Here is a 24,652-nt window from a genome sequence, read left to right as displayed (position 1 = left end):
TAATTCCTCATTGAACAGATTCAACAAGATGCTGGAAGAATTTCTTATAGATTTTGATCCATATTGACATGACAGCATCACACAGTTGCTGGAGATTTGTCCGCTACAAATTCATAATGCAAATCTCTCAGTTCACCAGATCCCAAAATGTGCTCTTTTGAACTGGGATCTCGCGACTGTGGAGGCCTCTTGAGGGCTGTTTGAGGTTCAGTTTCTGAGCTTTATGACAAAAGACAAGCAACAATATTTAGATAGTATGGTCTTTTAACTTGGTGTGCCCAAGGTGTGCCATGGAAAAATCCCTAACATCATTGCAACATGTTTCTGACAATCCAAATATTGCAGCGGAAACTGAGACTCGTCAAACCATTTTTCCAATCTTTAATTGTCCAATTTTGTTGGGCCTCACTTTCCTGTTCTTTGCTCACAGAGGTAGAGGTTTCTCTGCTGCTTCAGTGTCGAACAGGTTGTTCGTTCTTCTGCATTCTTTCCTTGGAACAAGTCGTCATTTAAGTTACTGTTGCCCTTTTATCAGCTTAAAGCATTTCAGCCATTCATTTTCACCGGTTCTCTGTAGCTGGCAGAGATCGGAGGAAAATGACATTTTCACACACAGAGCTGCCGCTCGCTAGATATTTTTGATTTTTCTGACTTTTCCCTGTAAACCCTAGAGATGCTTGTGTGGGGAAATTCCATTAGATCAGCAGTTTCTGGAATACTCAGATTACCCCATCTGGTACCAAGTAAAGCAAATCACATTCAAAGTCACTTAAATCACCTTTCTTCCCCTTTCTGTCCGACAGGTCATCTTGTAAATGCAGTGAGCTGCTGCCATGTGTTTGACTGAATAGATATTTGCATGAATGAGCAATTAAACAGGTGCATCTAATAAAGTGGCCACATAGGTTGGATGTAGTTCAACAGACTCAAAAGAAAAGTCATTGAATTAAGAGTGCAGGTGGCTACTGTTGTCAGCCAAGTGATCTCACTTATGCCAGTTTTATTAAATATTTGCGCAGCTTCTCTCTGGAGCCACTTTAATCTTTAACCTGCAAAGACCCCGATTACAAATCATTAACCTTTGACACGGAGACCATAAACTGCAATGTGCTCAATGGAGAATCCGGGCATTACCCCGTGTTGTTGCTCCCATTTCCACCTTTAAATGCCCAAAGAAACCAGCCAAATTACTTTTCCACTGCTGTATGCTTAAGTCTTTCTCAAAATCTTAAAAGGCTATAAATGTGTGATACATCACCAGCTTTTTCTTAATGCAATCACTGGGAAGTGGCTTTTTTATTTATTTATTTTTTTTACATACAGAAAAAGATACTCCCACAGATTTCCACCCTTCGCTTGTCTCGTCCACATAAGAAAAAACCAAGATGGTGGTGGTCAAAATGCCAAAGTTGATGCTTCAAAGCAGTAGACGAAAAAAGGAGCAGACATCGCTTAAAGATAAAACAGGCAGTGATGCAAAAACAGTTGTTGAGCTGAAAGCAGCCACAGATGAATCAGAGTCGAGCTTTCTAAGTGCCGTGCAGGTCTTTAAATTATATTTGTGTATGCGGAAGATCTGAATCCCTGTTATCTCTCTCAGTCGTAATGTTACTGTCGTATCTAATTAGATTGCTCGCAAGTGTAGCAAATCCCTCTGCATTAGAGATTTACAGAGGGGAGCGATTTAACAGCTCGGCAGAGTAAAACGGCGCGACACCTGATGGTTTAATTGCCGTTTGATTTATTACCAGAACCTGGCTTGAGGCAGCAAAACCAATTTAGCTGCCAAAATATCTACTCATGACGCTGGGAATGTGTTTATCACACAACGGCATTTAAATAGGCCGTCTGCAGCATCAGGTCGGACGCTGTTCACACTGATACAAAGACAAATGTGTTCATTTTCACTGCTGCTGCTCCTGGGCACCACCGGATGATTTATGAATCTTTTATGTTTTACAAAGCTCTTTGATTTTGTAGTATGCCGACAGCGTGCTTAATTTGGAGTATTTTTGAGGAGGGGATTTGAGATTAAAAACTGGTAGTTGACGGATTGAGTGGGGTTCATACAGCTGTTCGAGAGCTGTTCATGTAAAACATTTTCTTTCTGTTTTTAATGTTGTTTATGAAAAGGGTTAATTATTAATCTTACTATGGTTAATGGCAAAGTAAACATGGCAGAAAAGCAGAACGCTCCTCTATTATTCTCACAAGAGCACTTGTGCTCATTATGGCCGACATCTCATTAAACTAAATGCTGTATGATGAGCAGGAATCTGAGAACCTCTGTCACTAATGAGTAGGCATGGAGAAGAAAAAGAGATGAGTCATGTGGTGATAATTGGCCAGCTGTAATCTGATCAGGAGGGGAAGAGAGATGATGAGATTTCTTCAAGTATTACTGCGTTTGGTATTCTGGGAACAGAACATAGCTGAGGCTCCTTGGAGTATTTGCTAAACTTTGCTTGCCTGTTTACATACAGTTACGGCTCGTATGCAGCTTGTAATCACAGCGTAGCAGATTTAACACTCCCAACTGATATAATTTTTTTAAACAGTAATTTGATTTCAGATATGCGAGAAAGACATTAAAGGTCAAACTATCTGTCGTTGAGCCGATACTGGCTCCTCACAGATAAATCTAATATGATGAACGCTGCACTGTAAGTACAGTACTCACTTTTTAAATCAGATACAGAGAAAGGTGGTTGCCAGCTAGTTTGTAAAATACATTGCTGGGAAGTTACTAAATATTGACTTTATAATGTTCCCATTTTTGCTGTTGGAGCTGCGAGCTCCAAGGTCTACACTATCCATTCATCCACACATCCGTGTGTGCCGCCACAGCTCACCAGAATCAGTCCTCCTACAGTATTGGTCAGAATCTATACAAACTTGCACACATTCAAACTGTGCTCAAGGACAAAGTCGCATTTGTTGTTTTTCAGAAAATAACCAGTAAACTGTGAGGAATGTTGGGCCGGATGAGCTACTGCCTCATTGACCTTCTGGTCAATATTAAATACATTTTATTGTGAAAATATCAAATTAATTAACAGCAGCTGTATCAGTATGGAGGCTCTAGTTTCACTCTGACAGTCCTTGACTTTTCCCAGTAAGGAACCTGCTAGCACTTGTCAGCTAATTAAAATTTGAATACAATCTTATATATATGCTCTTGATGACGAACAGCAAGGCAGGCAAGACTGACGCTAATGACTTAATTATTGCTGTGCACTATAGTGTTTGTGGGGGTGCTGGGAAGCACCTCCCTCACTAAGGTGAAGCACACTCTTGCAGTGTCTGACAGGAAGTTTTGATTTTGTTGTGCTTTTGTTTTGAAGTCCACTAATCAATGTTCTTTTGATGTCAACTCCCTGAAGGCTGGATTCATGATGTGCACACATGATTACAGCCTAATGATGTTCACCTGATTGGAGTTCCCCAATTATCCTCTGTTCGTGGGGTAAACTATCAGATGAGAGCTGAGGGTGTGAATGGGCTGAATATTTAGTTTGATTTGATTTAGTTAATTTGTATATTATTTAACTGGGGTTTGATTGTAGTCAGATATATCACATCCTGCAAATTCTCATTTGTTTTTCTCTACCAATTGGCCGTTAAGCCCAAATCTCTCTGAATAGACAATATATTTGCTTGTGTTAACATAAGTTAATGTTAGATGTTAGCTTGTTGGTGAGTAGCCTTCAGTAATAGTAATAAATCACACAGCAATAGTACATCGAAGATGCTGCAGAGCACATAACCCAGGTAGCTACCACAACTAAAACAAGGTAGCTGCAGCAAGCTAACGTTAGTTTTTAAAATAGAACTTACTTCCAGATGTTTCTTTAGGTTGGAGTCTTCTGATGCTGAGAGCAGCTTGAGGGAGTTTTCATTGCACAGTCAGATTTTGCCCATCATCCCTTTCTTCTTTAAAGGTAAAGTGGTGTCAGAATTTCCAAGTATGAAATGCATTCCTGCCCGTGCACTGCTGGATCTGTTGTGCTGGCTCCGGGTCCATTGTGTAACTGACACCATCAACATTTATAGGATGCTCACATTAGAGCTTCTCATTGCGTGTTTTGTTTGGGTTTCCAGCAATGTGTGAAATTACCAAAATTAGAGAGAAGATAGCCAAACATAAGAAAGAGGAAAAGACCGCCGTGCAATCCATTTATTTCCACAACGTAACTGTATTCTAATTATCACCTATTTGAGCGGCAACTGTAACAGAATAAAGTTACTCATATTTCGTATTTTAAATACGTAACGCCGGTCCACATATTCCGTTATTGCCCAACACTGGTGCTAAACAGTCCCAATATTTTTATGTCACTATCAAGTTTGACAAGAAAGATGGATTTTACTGACATGGGATTTTATGAATGTAAATTTATTAAGCTCTCAGGAAGTGGTAGAAGGTTATCTGCTATATTTACTGCTACTTTAGTGCAAGTTTATACAGATAAATGAATCACAATATATTTCACCTCACCTCGACTTACTTTTGAATAAAGTGTAATGCTTTATATTAGTTTAAATAACCCAAAATTACAAGAAACTCCAAGTGATACACTAATCCTTCAATAATCTTATTCTAATTATATAATGCACATTACCACTGATTTTATTAGCAACATTTTGTACATTTACTTGAGTAAAAGTTTAATTTGACTTCAGTTTGATTTACTTTTATATTCCATTTATGCGATTGGGTGTGTGGCAACATTAGACCTAAACCTTGACAGCATTCAGGACCAAAACACTGGAGGAGGCGGCGTAATGGAGTCATGGCAGCAGCCAGCATGACTAGTCATGTAACTAAAAGCTAAATCCTAATGTAACAATTTTGTTGCTACGCTGTCTTGAAGTCATGCTTGGTTCACACTAACCTCTAAGTAAGCAGGACATGCTAAAAATTGAAGCTCGAAACAAAGAGCTGTCCCGCTGAGCTGCTTTTATACAGATACGTTTTCATTTTAGGTCTCAACATAATCAGTGAAGTTTTCTACAGGATTCTTTTCTATTTCTTAATTCTGGTAGTTTTGATTAACAAAGGTCTAAAAGTTCGTGTTATTTCGTCCTCATGCATCGCACTCAGATGCTCAGGCTCTGAACTCCAGCTCAGAGGGTAACACCATCATCCTGGGAGTTGACATGTTTACTGGTTTGTGTGTTATTGTTACTCCACTCACTTCAGCCTTCCCACATCCGTTCTTTATGGGCTTTTAAAACGATTTAAAATATATATGTATGAATGGGAGCGTGATTGGCGAGCTGTAATCTGATCTGGAATGGGACTGAGATGATTAGATGTCTGCCCTCACATCTATCTGTATTAAGATGGATTGGATATTTCCCCTGGCAGCTTTGGGAATCGTAACAGCCCATGTTAAACAGACAAGCACACACATCCTTATGGCTGAAAAATGGTTTATGGGTATTCAACTGTTCCAAGAAAGCTTGGTGTATTGGTTGGTGGTATGAGATACAGTCATGCCCCAGGGAAAATGGTGGTGAAAGGAAGTCTGGGAAAGCTCTGAGACTGGAAACTGTGACCTGACCTACTGTTCAGGAAGTGGTTTGGGAGCTTTTGTAGGTCACATGTTTGCTTGTTTTTAGCATGAGGGCTGTCACATCTTGGCGTGTGTAAAGAAACAGTCCAGCACAGTAATGTTTTCATTTCCACAGTCGGAGAAATTAGCTGACTGGCATTTAAAAAAGCAACAAAAAATGCTGGCTGTTTCCATGAAACTGCTTTCAGATTCATCAGTACTTTAAAATGAGGTGAAATCTCTCAAGTTAATAAAAACGTTGAATACATTTGTGTCAGCGCTGTAAGCATCAAGCTGCCACGCTGCTGTACGCCTTTCTCTCCTCTGTCCATCACTTTATGTTGACTTTAACCATTCTTAAATAATTTAGTTCCTGCAGAAGCTTTTCAGATTCTCAGAAGTAATCCTCGAACCAGGGGGTAATGGATCTGCAAAGCTGCATAAATAAAACGTCTTCATTTCCTCAGTTTCTGTTTAACTGCTGAGAGGATTTGCAGGAACCATAAATCGATAATTAAAGGAGAGCGAGCTGTGACCTGTAATCCTGTCAACGTCTCTGAAATAAATGGTTATGATATTGACTAAGGGGTGGGGCCGGCTGCACAAATAGTAATCCTCTAGTCATCTAAACTAGTAATGAATCTTACAATCTCAAAGTTGTTGACAGAATCAGAACAAAATTGTCCGTTTTGTTTTACAGATTCCTGGTAAGTGTTACTCTTTACAAGCTTTTGGGGAGAACATTATGTGTAAATTGCTGCTTCTTGTCTGCCAACAAAGCAGCAGAGTGGCCATTTTTTTCTAAACCAAATGCAATAAAACCCCAGAAATGTCTTGTTAATGATTCATCCCTTTTCTGTTCACATAAAACATAAAAGCAGCCAATGTACTACAAGTCTGATGGCATCAATCTGCACAGGCAAATGCTATGATCTGTCTAAACCAGATCCAACACTGAATTCTGTGTGAAATTCAATTGCTGCTGATTATTTTTAATCACATTTGCCAGTATTTCTGAGCTCTCGCGGGTATTATAGAAATAAAGTTATCCGTGAAGTCATATTAATATCAAACCCATGCGTCCAAATATGTGGTAACATTTTCCACCTGGTAGAAGGCAGCTGTACTTAACATTAACCCTCTGATCCCCCAGCTACTGCTCTCTTTAGATAATCTTCACTAAATCAAGGGGAAAATGTAGCTCAGTTTAGCTCAGTTTGTATGCTGGTTTGTCATGTAGTAGCTTTCAGTTACACAGCAATGACTGCAAGGTGTCCAGGTCCGATACTGCAAAGCAAGCCCAAATCATCACCCCTCCACCACCAACAACTCAACAGTTGGTGTGATGCGTTTGTGCTGATGTGCAGCATTTGGCAGTTTGCTTTATGGCCACAGATCTCCACTTTAGTCTCATCTGCTCAAAGCACATTTTTCTGGAAATCTTGTGCTTTGTTTAGGTGCACCTTTATAGAAAGGAAAGAGTTTCTCTTGGTAACCCTTTCAGACAAGCCGTACTTGTTGAGTCTTTTTAGTTTTTTATCGTACTGTCATGAACTTTAACATTTAACCTGCTGACTGACACTTGTAGAGTTTGTAGCTCTTGGTTTTGTTTTGTTTTTTTGTAATTTCCCTGATCATTGCACAGTCTGAGCACAGACATCATCCTGGTGCAATTGTTAAACTCTATTAATGCCCACACTTTAACAGAGGTGGTCACACTGCTACTTACCTTCTTTGTTCCTAGAGAAACAGCGTGGGTGGTTTACACAAGACTGAAAACAGTCTTGTGTAAACTTTATTTCTCATATCTGTATATATAGTATTTCAAGTTTTCTATTATTACATTTTTATTTTCTCGCTTCTATTATTTGTTTTTAAGGCAGTTCCCATGTAACCGTTTCTCCTCCAGTCTTATCAGCACAGCTGGCTGTGTGACATGACCCAACGTGACACGAACACAATAGGTACAGGACTTGACTGCAGAGCCACAGCTCTGGGAGAGACAGCGAAGAGGTGTTTTTTGTGGCTGAAAGGAACTAAAGAGCTGTGGGTGTTCGTCTGATGGTCATGAGGAATCAATAGAGACTGTTCAATGAGTAACACAACACTGGTTCAGAACAGGGGCATGGGCGCCACTAATTGCTCGTGCTTTGTTTGCAATTAGTCCAACATTCTGCCGCTAATGTGATTAGGTCACTTCAGATAAAAGAAGCTTTTGGCAAACACCTACTACGGATGGTGTGTCTGACGTAAATCTGAAACCTCTGTCATCCATCAGCTCGCAGCTGCCCTATGAAGTCTGAGCTGAACAATTTGATAAGATCAGATCTGTTTTTTGTTACTTTGACTCCAGCTGCTGTCAGTTGTTGGGAAATGTCAAGTTGTGAAGAAACCGTTAGCAGCTGAAGACATTATAAGGCAATAGTTAATATAAAGAGAATTTTTCAACCAGCCACATGATGCAGGCTATGTGACACCAGAGAATAAACACCAGAGAAAATATAAAACAGCGGCTCTACTCTGATCTACTTTCCATCGCTACACACAGCCTGTTTTATTTGTGGCTAAGGAGCGGTAATGTTGTAGCCAGTGACACTGACAAAAGTCAATGCAGGAGTTATAAGCTGCTGTAGAATAAACACAATTTAAGCTGATTAATATTAGCTGATGCTAGCAAGCACATACTGCTTATTATTGGTTTATTACCTCTAAGACTTTACTGCTATTGCCAAACAGCAGCCTGTTTTTAATGCTTAGTTTATTTTTTTTGGTCCCAGTTATGCTAAATGTGTAGCAGACAGCAACATTAGTTACCATGTATTTGAAGATTGATCTAGTCCACAGTGGGCCTTCACCAAAGCAGACCAGGACATTGCTTCATGGTCCTTGGGTCTTTTTCATTATTTTGAATTCTCAGTTGATATAGTCGAGTTGGTTGAGTTTTGAATTACAGTTTTGAGGCCTTATTATGAATTCAAATGTAATATTAGGCTTAAATTATATTGTATTACATCTGTATCTTGTTGATTTTCAAATTCCTGTTAAGACTGCTTTACTGTTCTAGAGGTTTTCTTGGTCATTATTTGGCTTCAGTTCCTATTTTGAATTAAACTTGCTTCCTGTTTTACTCTGTTAGTTGTTTTTCTTTTGTGTCTTGTTTTGGATTTGCCTTAACATCTGTTTGATTCTTAGGTTGGTTTTTTTTCTTTTCTTTTTTTTTTTTTTTTAAATTTCATATGGGGCGATCGTGGCTCAAGGGTTGGCAGTTCGTCTTGTAACCGGAAGGTTGCCGGTTCGAGCCCCGGCTCGGACAGTCTCGGTCGTTGTGTCCTTGGGCAAGACACTTCACCTACCGCCTACTGGTGATGGCCAGAGGAGCCGATGGTGCGATATGGCAGCCTCGCTTCTGTCAGTCTGCCCCAGGGCAGCTGTGGCTACAACTGTAGCTGCCTCCACCAGTGTGTGAGAGTAAATGAATAGTGGCATTGAAACGCGCTTTGGGTGCCTTGAAAAGCGCTATATAAATCCAATCCATTATTATTTTTATTATTAAATTTCATTCCGTCTCCCCTTTAGCATCGCCTGGATATTACCAACCACCATACAAACAGATGTGTGTTCAGGGTGTTCCTGCTTATGCAAATTCAGTCATTTTAAAAAAAAAAAAAAAAAAAAAAAAATAGTCGGCCACTCACTTTAGTATTCTGATTTCTGATTTGAAATTTGTGGCCGGAAGGTCATTATTCCTGCTGGACTGTTTTTTGTTTTTTTAAATGCCAGTTTTTGATCACACCTTTCAAAACATAATAACACAGGCTGCTAAAAGCATAAATGCAACTCTAATTCAGAGTCGCTGCAAAATGTGTGGCTCCATTTTAGCCAAAGCAACGCCTCTATCAGACTGTTAAAAAAAAGAAAAAAGGATCAAACTAGAAAATGGTATCCACATAAGCAATATGTGATGAGCACAGAAAGGCTTTTTTGTAAATGCCAGCGCTGTTATCAGCTTTCCTCTCTCTGCACACAGTCAGTAAATCACCTGTTTTTGTGTTCTGGTCAGCTTGGCGATACCTTGCACATTATTCTGTTTGCAATCCTTCAGTGAATCTGGGCCACAATGTGCACTGATGCACATTAACAAAGGCTCCTCTCTGCCGTGTGTACCTTTCTTTCCCGTGGAAGTGAAAAGCAGGAGATAGAGTTACATCTAATGAGAAAAGGACTTCACACCCCATTGGTTTTTCTCGCCACCTGGAATCCAGGCCACCGCCACTAAAACCTCAACGGCAAAATTAGGGTTGAACGGGAAAAGGAAAAGTGCTCCGAGAATAAATATGCACGCTCGTCTGCTTTGTCAACAGCAAATTGACAAATTACCTGCCACTGTTCTGTTTTCACTGCGTTCAGGGGATAATTGAACGTTACATGACCCGGACTCCCTTTGCCTAAAAACACATTGAATTTGTTAGCGAGAAAGGGAGGCTGTGATTTCCTGAGGAACAAAATCAGCAAGACAGGAATGATGAACGCTGAAGTAAAAGACCAATTTGGCTGATAAAATGGTAAAGCTTTGCAGTCTGCCTCATGCGTGAAAGTTACTGTCCTGAGCTCAAAGGCACTGGCTCACCTTCACTCCTTTTTTCATTGTGGATTTTCTTCCTTTACTTGGTTAATTGGAAGACAGGCCTGTTTTTTCAAGTTCAAAGGAGGAACTGTTTCTTCATGAGCTCTTTTCCATAAGTAGGAGCTCAGTAAGCTGACATGATTACACAGAGACCCACCTGGACTCATGAAAGCCAGGCAGTCCCAATGGCAGTGAGTCGAAGCTAATTAAAAAGTGTGAAGAGACTTGGGTGGCTTTAATGTTGCTTTAACATATTTGTTACTAAAAATTCATTTATAATATAAGTTCTAAAGCCATACTGTTTTATTTATACCACTGTGAAGAAAGTTAAATGCTGATAAAAGAACAAAGTTACCCTACTTTTACCTTTAAGAACACGGATTGACAAATCAATCCGGTGAACGCCTGGTAGGTCAGTAAAGCTTAGCATGTCGATATTGAGCCAAAGTGCAAAACTCAGCTCATTTAAATGGTCCAGCTTTAGGTGAATGAAGTAAATAGACTTACAGTCTTCCTGTGGAACGTCTTTGAACTTCATGAAGGGTGGTCGTGGCTCAGGAGGTAGAGCTGCTCATCTTCCAGTTGGGAGGTTGGTGGTTCGAACTGGGGGGCCAAAGTATCCCTGTGTGAGTTAATTGGTGTGTGAACGTTAGAACTTAAATGCAGGGGAAGACTGTATAAATACATGGACACAATCAAACAAGCACCAAAGCGCTACGTGAGAAACGGTCCATTTAGATGCTGAATGGTGAATCTCAAGCCACCTGTCATTTCTTTATAGTTTACTAGGAAAATGTGAAATACCTGTACTGATTTATTTATCTAGAAATGGTCAGGTACAAGGACGGGATGGAACATGAGTGAAAAAGCAGCCAATGTCCAAATAAAGACTAAAAGACATAACTTTACACTGACCACTTTACGCAATCAACCTCAATTATCAAAGTAAACAGAAAATAACAAAAAGGCAAGGCTAAAACTAAGACATGAAGGTTCATATTAACCCCAATAAAAGAGCAGAGAAGGCAGTGAAACACAACATTAGAAGCAAAAGAATCAACAAAAGGAACCAAAATTCAGCAAATACTAGACAAAACCTTTGGACCATGACAGAGATGCCCACCTCCTACAGCTGAATCCATATTTCACTGACAGACGAGAGTGGTTTCAATCATTTCATTTCACTCTGAGTGAAAGTGAATGAGCTCATAGCCACCACATTTATTTTCTCTGCTAATCTCTTTACATAAAGTAAACTGATACAGCAGGTCTCTTTTTCAGTGACATCACCCCTCCCCAACAACTGAACTAAAAGGAGAAATGTTGCAGCATTCAGCTAACTGAACACATTTTACACCAGTGTTTACAGGTCATTTTACTCTGAGAAAGAGGGTTTGGTGTGTGGCTGTGCCTGATAAACAGGGAAGGGCTGTCTAATTCAGCCTGCATAAATGACATTTCTGTGCGGCAGATTGCTTGTTGATGGTAAACCATTAAGACAGTGAGTCACTGGCTCACTGGGGATGTTTTTTTAAAGGAAGGCTGATACTGTCAAAGACAGGCCAACAATCCTGTCTCAGAGAAGAAGATGCTCTTGATAAAACCTGAGAGCTGATGTTTCAAGGTTGTTTGAACTCTGTCTTAATGAGCTGGACGTTTTCCAGTGGGTATTAGCATTTAGATGAAATGTGTGTTAAAGTGGTTTGGATCTTATGGACTGTCGGTGCGTTAGCCACAGCTGATTTTCTGAGAATACATGTTAGTGGATGTACATATTAGGGCTGTAGATTGAGCTTCACTATTATAAACAAATGGTCATCAATTTTTAGTTAATTTCATCTACGTAGTAAAAAGTGTATTCATGAATCAGTATGCAGTCTATTTAAAAAAGAAAACTATTTAATACTTAAAATCAAACTGCCACCCTGCTGTGTGTCTCGTGTGCTGATTTCATATGCTGAACACATTTGTCCTGTGGTTCTTTGCAGCTCTGGTGGTGAGATTTCTGACCAGACGCTTCATCTGGGAGTATGACCCCACACTTGGTAAGACAGCCCAAGAAACGTGTATCCCCTCCTGCTGCTGTTACTGCCATCTCCTGTATCTGCAGAAATTGCACACTGTCAATTTTATGGTTTTATATGAAGTTCTTATAATACATGTAGTCCTTAACTAAGTTGATTATTTAAAGCTATCCCCAGGTGTAAAAAACACACAGCAGATTCCACTAATTTTACAAAACCTAAGCCAGTTACTTGTAGAACCACCTTTAGCAGCAATAACTTGAAGTAATGGTTTTCTGTATGACTTTGTCATACAAGTGTTATATGGCACAGGTGTCTTAAAGTCCCAGCACAGCAATTCAGTCAGTTCAAGGTCTGGTCTTTGACTGGACCATTGCAACACCTTGATTCTTTTCTGCCATGCTACCGCTAATGTGAAATCTTCTGTAACTAGCCTAGCATTACTTTTAGCTTTGTGCCCTCTTTCTGTAAGTTTAGCCAAAAATTGAAAGCAGGAGAAACATCTTGTTCAGGCATTTTTCCTGCATGAACCTCTCTAAAGATGACATAATGAAAATGTGTTTGCTTTTGGCACAGCTAGGGTAATGGCTTTCCCCAGCTAGTTTCCAGCTTTTAATCTAAGGTAAGCTAGCTGCTGCTCATTTTAGTTTTCATAGTTAGCATAGATTCATATTAGTGCTGTTAGCGTTAATCTCGTTAAAATAACGTTAATTCCATAACTGCATTAATGCGGCAAATCTTCGTTAGCGAGTTAACGTGGATTGCCCCGCATGTGGGGCTGGACGGCGCTAACGCGTTGACACCCTGCGATGAGAGATTTAACGAGATTAACGCAGACAGCACTAATATATACCAAATCTCCTCATCTAACAGGAAAAAGAGAAAATGGAAATTCTAGGTGCAGGAGTTATATCATGGGCACTATCATGGCCAGCACAGAGCTAGCACTTTAATCTTCTGCACAAATGTTTATCTGGTGAAAACAGAATAAAAGCAATAATTGATTTATTAAAAATTCTGGGATAAAGTGCTGAAACTGCTACAACTCAGCGTAATGTAAAATTGTTGTTGGGGGGTTTCTCTTATCAGTGCATTATATACAGTAGAACTGGCCTTTTCATACTCTGGTTGAACCAGTTCTCTACATTGTAATTATGGGACACAAAGTGCCTCCTCTATAATGTGCTTTTCATTTCCTGGCTGTGCTTGGCAGGTCAGCGCCTCTGGACTGTTCACATGATGCTCCTTCAATAGCCTGCCTGTTCTTAGCAATACATGGTGCAGTACAGTGCAATCACCAACATAAAGCAGACCGCACTCAGGAGCATAATTAATCCATTTTCATATAATAACATAATGATCACAGTCATTATGGCCTCTGTGTGACATCTCAACATATGCCTGTGAGACTGCTGAGATATGTTCAGGTGCTAGACCAACAAAGAGGAAACACTTTAAAGCGATATGATTCTGGATTTCTTTTACATTTAGCATACGTGGCATTTAGCTCATACTCAGCTGCCACCCATCCACATCTTACTACTTTTTTACAGTATAATGTATTGCCACTGTGCCAGCTTCATATTACACGTCTGCTGTTTAAACTCAAAGTAGGGAATGTGGTAGAAATCAGGAAAAGAGCAATAACTGCTTCCTTGGTTACAACAAGAGGTTACGTCACAACCCCTTGAGGTCTGTAATGGAAATAACAGCACCGCTGGAGGGTGTCTGTGACCAATCAGACTGCCTGGATGAAATTACCCTCAAAGTGCTCAAAACATCATTAAAACACTATTATGAGCAGATCGCACAGGTAGGGGGTTTGCATGCTGGAGAATTACTGCCGCAATGGGGGCTGCACTCCATCTATCTCAGTATGCCTTCCAGTAGCTATTGCTCACCATTCATCTCCATTTATTATCTACCTATTTATCTGGATCAGGTTTACAAACAAGCTCAGATCTTATTCCCTGCAGTGAATTGTCCCTTTTCAGCCTAGATGTACGAAACAGCCCAAGCAGAGCTATCTTGTGCATCTTCAAAGGCAGATTTTATTTCAGGGGACAGTAGATTTACTGTGACTGCAAAAAATTCAGGCTTAGCGAAGACAATTTTCTGCAGGATAGAAATGCAGAAATGCAAAGCAGGAGATGAAGCATCGCTGAATATGTTTCCAAACCAACTTCATTCTAAGCCAAAGACTAGAAAATATGGTGAAGCATGTCTTCCCTTTGGCTTCACCTGCACAAGTGCCGAGGTAGGTCTCCCCTGCAGAATTGGTTTTCCCTTCGTGGGGAGCAGCGCTGGGCTCTTCAAATCATGGACAAACAGTATCCCACAGTTGTTTATGTTTTTAAACCCATTTTGCACAGAGAGGCATTTTTTGAAAAATGCATTGATGGCAATGTTGAATATTATTACACATACAGTAAAATAATCACATCGTGACGCCTCTGCCTTTCTAAATGGAGGGACGGTAAATGCATGTGTATATGCAAGCGTGTAAAACCTGCAGATAGTCAGATTAACAGTATTTTGTCTCTATCTGCCATTCTGCAATTCATCTCATGTAAACAATAACGTGGCGCACAGCGTGACGTGAAAAAAGGCACCTACCTTTGACATTGCGTGACGAACTCTGTATTCTTCGTCCACACGTAAACGGGAAAAGGAGTTTTAAAATATCTCCGTTTTTAGTGATTTGAAACGCCGTTTACATGTGGACGAAACGGCTGCATGTCCAAAAATACCCCTGTAGGCGTGGACGTAGAGTAATAGAGTTAGTAGTTTACATTCTTTCTACCTGTAATTTATTGCAGGTTACTTGTATTTTCCTAATTGTTTACTAAATGCTTGAGGTGTGAAAGGAACCGCAATGGAGCAAAATATGGGTGTGTGTGGTTGGAGGATGCGTGCGTGCGTGCGTGAGAAGCGAACATTTTCTTGTAAAACAAAGGGGGGCCTAGCAAAAAAAGTCTGGGAACCACTGCTTAACACATTAAATTCATATTCTCAGAATCATGTAAATATACGAACATGTGGGCATCTCCAGATATGATCAGTACTTGAATGAAGAATGAGTGTGCTTGTGTACCTGCGCGCGCGCGCGCGCACACACACACACACACACACACACACACACACACACACACACACACACACACACACACACACACACACACACTCTTGCTGTTGTTGTGTTCGTGCTGGATATGATGTGATGTGACGGAGGAAGCATACATCTGACTGTGAAACTGCACACTCATTAGCTAAAAGACTAAACTAAGGTCCAAAAGGGCTAATTTTATGAATTAATACTTTTTCAGCTCTTAACTTAGCCCATCGTCTGTGTCAGCATGCTTGTAGTGGGGAAAAAAAAAAAAAACTGAGTTCTGATAACTAAGAAAGAAAGCACTTTTTGCATTCGCTGCATTTTTTAGCTTTTACATATAAAAGCCTGCACATCCAAAGAAAGAAAATGTGTGGTAAGAATTTAATCTCTTTTTTTTTCATCTCTAGTTAAGGAACCAATCATTGAAGAGAATTAAAAGATGCAAAAACAGGAGTAAAAAAAAAAAAAAAAAAAAAAAAACAAACCAAAAAACGTGCAGATCTCTGTATGTTTAAATTCTCGGCTGGTAGCAACAGAGACTGAGTTTGCAGAAACACTACATGGCTCTCATTCCCAGCAGCACAATGGGAACCAACAACACTTCAGACTGCACATGGCCACAATATTGCAAAAGTTATTTCTGTCTCTGCACACCGTCTGGTTACAGATTCTAATCTCCTGTGGTTTGGCATGACAACAGCAGCTCTGCTTTATATTATATCACACGGCTTTTTTGCTTGCTCATGCTCTGCACCATTTTCTCTGGTTTGTTGGAGCAATTTATGGAAGCGCACACTGACAGAGTTCATCAACAAACTGGATGGTTTTCACTGTCGACACTGAGACTTTTTTTCCCTGCCTGATCCCAAAACAGCGTAAAGCAGCTGTTTGCACTGTCATTTTTGTTTCTTCCCAAGACCCTTACAAAGGATGGTGAGCCTGCTTAAATCATACCACCAGCACTGCCTCCTGCCAGTGCTTTTATCAACAGATACACTGGGGTGTGGACGTGGACAGATTGGGAGCTGACAGGGAGCTGGCTCCTGAAATAGGCTGTCCCACGAGGCACAGCGTGACTCTGGTTCTCCTTAAGGAGGCTCCTTGTGAATGCAGCCAAACAGCTGCGTCAGTTGCTTCCTCCTCTGGCTCCCTGTGACATTTCATTTACATCACACAACACAATTTATCCCCCCCGGAGAGGTGAGCACACCTGGCACACAGCAGAGGGGGCCTTGCAGGACCTGTCATTTTAAACTCTCTCGTGAGATAGAATCTGAACATCAGTCTGACAGGTCCTCTCCATCGCTTCTTGGCTTGGGTTTTTAAAGTAATAAGACCTAATCTTTTTTTAGTCAGAATAAAACATTTGAAATACAGCATTTAATTCGATTGAAGTGATACTTTAGAACTTATCTTCAAAGCTTTTCTTTTAATACGTACTATGAAAGTTCTTTTCATTGGTATCAAATGTGTAGTGCTTTAGGTTCATAGAAAACAGTCTTATGTAGTTAAAACCAAAACATAAATAAATCAAACACCTTAACCTTTTCAATGGGCCCCTTTTGGTGTGTTTTTGACAAACGTCCAGTGCAGTTGTGTAGATCACTCCCTGGAAATCGCACTACTGACACCGACACATTGCCAAATTCTAAAACTTAACTTTCATTTTGTGGAAGTGGCTGGACTTCCAGGGTATGTTGGCTGGTGACTGAAGGGTGTGTTTCTTTTTTTTTTTTTTTTTTAAATGCATTGTATACTTGGACACAGTGGCAATAGAAGCAGATTTCTGCTTTATTAGTCTGAATTCACAGTGTACAGTGAAAGAGGAAAAAAAACTATGACTAAAACTACGCTCCTGGTTGTGATCCTGACCTGTCATGGTCCATAAAGACCTTGGAAGTTTGAGGACTGTAGTGAAATTAAAGCCGGCACAGAGCTCCAGGAATAATCTAAAAATAACTGCCCTGCTGAAAGCAGTCCAGGGATGCACACGAAGATGATCTTGAATGAGAGACTGGACAGATTTTTTTATGTTTATGGGACGATTCCCAGAACTTTTACAACTATCATGCCAGAAGAATCAGTAAATATATAAACAGAAGCACAATCGGACTTTGTAGTGTTACAAACTGTTACACAGTTTAGCTGGTTTGAAGTTCATTCCTTCCAGTGTGGGCGCAGCTTTCGTTCCTGTGTGTCATGTTAGCGTGTTCCTCGTGTTTGTCTAGTCTGAAAGGTTCAAACACTCAGTAACAAAATTCTGCAATGGCTTAAATAAAATGCACACTGCATTTTTATGACGTTTGGGAGCAACAAACAAAATAACATTTCAAATTATGTCTAAAGATGAACTGCACAGTCTTTGTGACTGGCACATGGAGTACTTGCTCATTTTAGACATTGGGACAAATGAGTCAGGAATCCTGGACCTCTGTGTACATGATAGCAGAGGTAAGAGATTTTTTGTGAAATCACTCAGAATGCTAGAAGAAAGCATCGGTTTAAGCCCTGTCATGGAAAATGTCATGCGATGGAAAATCCCGGCAGTTTGCCTGCACAAAAAAGGTTTCAGGGAGCCTCGATCCTGCCTGCGAGGTGTTTACAGATGGGATTTTATGACAGCGAAGGGGGGCGGGCAGATAACCTGCTCTCTGACTGAGGTCAAATGAAAGGTCACAGTCACAGTTCACACCTGTGCCGGCAATACAGAGCTCTCATCCTGTTTTTCAAATCACAGAGAGGCGAAGCTCAGACTGTTTTCAGGTCATTGCAAGAGTCAAACTTCACCCTGCAACCAGGAGAGTCTGACAGCATGCTGGGAAAAACCTGTCCCCAAAATGTAAGCAGAAGAGAAAGAGTGTTCTCTCTTCAAGCTACTCAGCATCTGTCTGAACCAGGCAAAAAGCAGTTGTTTTGACCTAAAAATGATGCTCTCCCATCTCAGGCATGAACATGTTTAATACATGGTTCCTCAAAAACAAATGTGGTGCCAATGACAACTAGCTAATGTCTCTAAAGGGAAGCTGTAAACCCAAATGCCTTTGCTCTGACTGTGTCAAACAGGGGGGATTGCACTGCCTGCCTGGCTTTTATCATCAGCAAACAGAGGGTCAAAGTGTAAAGAGGTTTATGACCTGAAAGGACTAGAACTAGAAAATGACCCCATGGTAACTAATAAACAACCCACTGTTGCAGATGAGCTACAGTTGCAGTCATTTTAAGGGTGGAGATTCTGTTTAATTCAATTTTATTTATATAGCACAACACAACAGCAGTCGCCACGAGGCGCTTTACTTTTTTTATTTTATTTTTCAGCAAAAAACATAAGCTTAATCCTTTCTGGCTCCTTAATTGCCAGAAAGGCTAATATGTATTTAGATGTAAATGCGTTAATAACGTCTGTTTAAACACTTTTCAATAACTATTTTCATGTTACCTTGAAATAAAACATCTCCCTCTGCTGTTGCTGCAGCTTACTGCAACTTCTACACGTGTGTACAAAATGTGCACGGAGTACCGGTGTCTGTTACATGCAACTTTGCACCTTAACCAGATGCTTTTGGTAGCCATCAACAAGCTTCACATCATTAAAGATGCATGCATTCCACCCTGGGGAAAAAACAGTCCCAAAAAAAGCATTAAAAGCCTAAAATTCCCATGACAGTCATCATGCACATGAAGAGTGTATATTAACGTCTGATCACAACCATATATTACTAGCTGGCTAGTAGCATGTAATCATGTTCGTCATTCTGACTGGCTTTTTGTGATGCCCACACTTCTAAAACATTTGCAGTGAAGTCTAAGTAGCTTGAAAAGAAAAGCGTCTGGACTTCTTCAAGCTGCTTGAAGACGTTTCAACTCTCATTCAAGCAGCTTCTTCAGTTCTACAGTCAAATGTGGAGAGTCCCAGATTTAAGCCCTGTGGGAGTGTCCCCCCCAAAAGGGACATGGACCCCCTATTGATCCTCTACCTAATCACACGAGCCAAGGTGTGAAAACGGGTGTAGGTCACAACCAGCCAAGGTTCCTGGTGAGCTCACTGAGAAGCCTAGCCCCACCCTATCATGTGATTTCCTGAGGTCAGATGGCCCAGGATGTAAGTGGGCGTTAAGGTGTCTGGGAAAGGCTCTCAAAACTGGATTATAGATGGCAGACAGTTGGTGTCGTAAGCCCCGCCTCTGTTCAAAGATGGTCGCTCACGGTAGACATAGATGGCGTCTTTCACTCCTCTTTCAAACCATCTGTCCAAAATGGGAACATTTTGGCTGAGAACTTTCACAGACATTTGCAGTACATGTTTGTTTTTTTGTCACATTATGTTTTTATAACTAGCATGAGAGTTTGGAGCCGTCACTTTGAAAGGTATCTGCTATGTGTTTCTGATGTGTTGCGCGTTGTTTTAAGAAGGCTACAGTGATGCAGTAAACTGCGTCAGTCCTGCAAGTTTCCTGAAACTTCTCACCAGCAGCCCTGTCACCAACATATTTTAGATAAAATTACAGCTTAGATAAGATGCAGGGTTTTAGTGTGAGTAAGCTTCTTGCAAACAGTAATCATCACTTTTATGTGTCATCGTCTGAATATTCAAAAGAGTAGTAGGTGGAATTATAATCACGAATGAAAAGAGTATTGCAAACACATTGAAAATCTGCCCGCCCTCACAGTGATACTGATTTGTTAACTCACAAAGAATACATAACGATGAGTTCCACTCCCATGTTAGGAAGTGTCAGTTTTCCAGTAATGACTCACTTTAGTTCTTTTTTTGAATGCTGCATAAAATATTTCCTCACATTTTTTGCCTTGCAGAATCAACATATCGTCATCAAGCCAATATCGACGATGAGGCTGTCACCATGGAGATTCTCGACACTGCAGGCCAGGTGAGACAATTTGTCAGGTAACTTTTTTCAGTAGTTTATCGCCTATGTTGCTGTTTTTGATTACACCGGGTAGTCTCTGGGTGGTAGTGAGATCAAACATTTCATGGCATTTCTTTAGATGTTTGCACAGTTGCAGAGGCCCAGAAACAAGTTGGCAACCTCTCGGCAACTTCCGGTCACAAGGGAAAACTACTCTGGAGTGGTTCTGGAGGTTGCTGGCTGTCGTAGGGTGAAATAAGTTGCCAACAGGGTGCTAAACTAGTTATTGCCTTGTTCGCTAGCAGCCACCTGTAGTTTGTTTGGAAGACACCAGCTTGTCTTGAAACACTCCCCAACTAAGTATGAACTGGAAACACAGAAGGTACACCTCCAAAGTAAAGGTTTTGCCTTATCGCTGAAACCAACAACTTTCAAAAGATGCAACTTTTACTTTGGAGAAGTGTTTGCAACTTCAAGAAACCAGTCATGGGATACACATTTTTCTCTGAGTGTGACAGGTGTTTGGCTGGGCCTTTAGCAACTGATTTCAAAGACACTCAACCTCTGGAAATCACTTACCTACTGGTTGGGCGATACACATTTTTCTTAGGACAGATGTTTGCTGGGAGTCTCCAACCAGTCTCTAGGCCAGGGGTAGGCAACTCCAGGCCTCAAGTGCCGGTGATCCATGATCCATCACAGCTGATTTAAAGGGCTAAATGACTCCTCAGCATTTCTTGAAGTTCTCCAGAGGCCTGGTAATGAACTAATCATTTGATTCAGGTGTGTTAACCCAGGGTGCGATCTAAAACCTGCAGGACACCGGCACTCGAGGCCTGGAGTTGGGGACCCCTGCTCTAGGCCTTTGAGACTGTGACAAAGCCTTTATAACAAAACAAGCATTTATCCACTTTATGAATCATCTTCAGTCCTTATGCCAACTAACTGTCTGTAAAAAATAAAAAAAATAACAAGTCTTTCTGCATCATTCATTTTCACAGTTGTTTCTTTGTGCCAAAAGTAGGTGTACAGCCCACTGTCTATGTCGACTGAAAAAGTGTTTGTCAAGTGTTTTTCAACTCTGAAATGTACTTTAATTAAATATGAATGTGAATGAAATAGATGGAAAAGACATTCAGTTAACTTGTCCTCTGATTATTCAGGTGTTTTGAAGAATTGTTTGGCTGGATGTGAGAGTGGATGGCACTTAAAGATGTTAATTTCCTGGAGTATAATAGAAGTATTGCCAGGTTTGACCATGAGCAAGAGCTTGCGTAAGTCCTTGGGCTGAAGATAAATATGCTGCACTGCTGCGTAGGTGTTCTGCTGGCGGCTGATTTCCCCTGCGACACTTTAGCCAAGCCATCTCTCTCTCTTGCTCTCATTACAATGTAGTCTATTTTCAGCTGGCATTAGGATGAGGTCTGAATGTTTCCAGACACGACTTCAGTGAATGTCAGACCTCTCATTATTATTTATTTAGCATATTTGGATGTATAATTGCCGTGTGTGTGTGTGTGTGTGTGTGTGTGTGTGTGTGTGTGTGTGTGTGTGTGTGTGTGTATGTATATATATATATATATATATATATATATATATATATATATATACACACATATATATATAGTAAATGTGCCTTTTTAAAATGAATATTCATTAAATATATCTAATGTTTTCAGCACCATACTGTATCAGATATATATTGTTTGTATATTATGCACATGCAAAACATTTCCCCCCCCCCCCATTCAGGTTCCTAATATTCTATTTTTGAAAAATCTGGCCACTCTTCGATAAATTGTTCAGCTTCCTCTGTCGGTAACTGTGAGATCAGAGCCTTTGGGCCTCCATCTAGTCCAAGCAGGTGTTGTGTGATCGGTCATGGATGATTCTGCAGCCACATGATCAAATTAAGAGCACATGCTCGAGTGTTTGCATTACACAGATGGCTGCAGAATTCAATGTAGGGCTTAAGAGGGTGTGGCAGAGTGCAAAGATAATGTTAGGAACTAAACATGATTCTTAGATCAGAAAGGACTACACGTCTTTTTATGTTTAAACACAAAAAGAGCTAAAAATGTATATGCATATTAAAGAAGCTGACTGCAGCCTGTTCTGTTTAAATAATATTTGAGTCAAAAATATTAAATGAAAAGTTTTCTTGGTGGGAAAATTAGAGAGAAACTACATTATCAACATAAATCTACAAACAGGAAAATGCTAATATGACTTTTACAGCTTCACTGGACCCAAAGGTAAAGGCAGCACATCTGAAATTCTCCAGCTGCTCCGTCTGTTATTTTTACCTGAGATTTTCTTTGGTTGGTGTTTTATGATAATTTTACAGTAAAAAAAACAAAACAAAAACAAAAAGCTACAGTTGTTTAGCTTAATTTAGGAACTGGAAACAGGAACTGCTAACATGGATTTGTTCAGCAAAGTCTCTACAGACTTATGAATCATTATTACATCATCATTTTATTTAAAAACATGGGAAAATCTGTAAAACTCTAAATCAGCTTCAGCACCATGTGTCTTGTCTTCTTCTCAGGAGGACATCCAGCAGAGGGAGGGTCACATGCGTTGGGGTGACGGCTTTGTCCTTGTGTATGACATCACGGATCGGGGAAGCTTTGAGGAGGTGGGGCCGCTCCGAAGCCTCCTAGAGGAGGTGAAGAAACCGAAGAACGTTCCTCTGGTTCTGGTGGGCAACAAGTCTGACCTGGACCACGTCCGGCAAGTCGGTACAGAGGAAGGAGAGCGGCTGGCAGCCGAAATGGCGTGTGCCTTCTACGAATGCTCTGCCTGTGCCGACGAGGGCGGCGCTGTGGCCGAGGCGTTCCACGAGCTCTGCAGAGAGGTGAGACGCCGCAAAGCTGTTCAGGGAAAAGCCAGACGCCGCAGCTCCACCACTCATGTCAAACAGGCCATCAACAAGATGCTGACCAAGATCAGCAGCTAGGGAAGAGCCATGCTACCGCCTGATGACAGGAACAAAAATTGCTTTTCTCGCTCAAATGTTTTGGACCATCAGTGGACGATGACTGATTTAAGTGTGAAATGTGTTCTTCTGTTATTCTCTAATTGTTATTCGATGAAAAAAAATAAAATCCAAGTGCACTGTCTTTTCAGGCTGTAAGAGACAACGAATGACACTTGGCTTGGGAGCCATAAAAGATGATTTCTCATTAATAAAAAACTGAAATGCTTTTGGATTGAGATGACAGACATTGATGAGTCATGTCGACTAGCTAAGACAGGAGTGGGCAATCTCAGTCCACGAGGGCCGGTGTCCCTGCAGGTTTTAGATCTCACCTTGGGTCAGCACACCTGAATCACATGATTAGTTCGTTACCAGGAGAACTTCAGGACATGTTGAGGAGCTAATTTAGCCATTTAAATCAGCTGTGTTGGTTCGAGGACACATCTAAAACCTGCAGGGACACCGGCCCTCGAGGACTGAGATTGCCCACCCCTGAGCTAAGATCACAAAGGATCAGGAACATGGCAAGGTTCTTAATTTTTTTCTTTTATTCTTTCATCAAACAAACTGACATATTAAACAAACCAGAGAGTATCCAGAAAATGATTCATGCACGCTCTCCTATTTAACATGCAGGGAATCCAAAACTTTGACATTGCACAGTAAGATTTAGAGTTTCCTGTTTCTATCTCATGTGCAGGGGGCTGTTGTACTATTCTGTCAGCAGCAGTCAAAGAACTTCAGGAGCAGAGGACTCCTTTTAGATAAACGTAGATCTACTGTGTTTCACTCATTTTGGTTCCAGACAGATCTACAAAGCTGTCCGTCTCTGTCTTGCAAGCAATCCTTACGATCAAGTCTACGATGTTCCTTTGACATTAGCTGTCAGGGTGTGTGCGTTTGTCCAGGACTCGTGAACTGAACATTTTTCCCCTCAAGGAACCCAAAGCACCGCAGGTTTGGAACGTCTTAAAGCTAATATGCATACAATATCTGTTGTTTTCTCTAAATCAGGGGTGTCCAACTCCAGGTCTCAAGGGCCGGTATCCTGCAGGTTTTAGCTCTCACTCTGGCTCAACACACCTGAATCAAATGATTAGTTCATTACCAGGCTTCTGGAGAACTTCAAGACATGTTGAGGAGGTCATTTAGCCATTTAAATCAGCTGTGTTGGATCAAGGACATCTTAGGACACCGGCCGGACACCGGCCCTCGAGGCCTGGAGTTGGACACCCCTGCTCTAAACAAAAGGAAGCACCATCACATACTTGGGATGTTCTTCACGGCGATAATGTTAATACTGTAAACTACAGCATGTTCAACAGAATATATAGCCTTAAGCACTGCTGTGTCTTAGGTGTGTACAGAACCAAGAGTCATCTATAATAGAATATACTGTAATTGTAGAAATGTGATATCTATGTGAACTTCTCTGATGAAACTAATCAGCTGTGCACTTACAATAAAAGACTGACATATCACACCA

General features: G+C 40.7%; 1 protein-coding gene across 3 annotated transcripts in view; it reads left to right on the top strand.

Annotated features, from left to right (window-relative positions):
* rerg (RAS-like, estrogen-regulated, growth inhibitor) overlaps positions 1 to 24,652 on the top strand; it is a 53,033-nt gene extending 28,381 nt beyond the window's left edge. For all 3 annotated transcript variants that reach the window (XM_085251830.1, XM_085251831.1, XM_085251832.1), the window contains exons 3-5: positions 12,171 to 12,227; positions 20,131 to 20,204; positions 22,735 to 24,652. In XM_085251830.1, coding sequence (XP_085107956.1) covers positions 12,171 to 12,227; positions 20,131 to 20,204; positions 22,735 to 23,145 — 542 coding nt within the window. In that variant the 3' untranslated portion in view covers positions 23,146 to 24,652. The remainder of the gene's footprint in view (positions 1 to 12,170; positions 12,228 to 20,130; positions 20,205 to 22,734) is intronic.

Source organism: Mchenga conophoros, linkage group LG17 (assembly GCF_057382185.1).
Source record: "Mchenga conophoros isolate Kocher_MC1m ecotype Shallow Benthic linkage group LG17, M_conophoros_male_GT1.1, whole genome shotgun sequence".
Taxonomy (NCBI): Eukaryota; Metazoa; Chordata; class Actinopteri; order Cichliformes; family Cichlidae; genus Mchenga; species Mchenga conophoros.
This window is presented reverse-complemented; position numbering and strand designations above follow the sequence as displayed.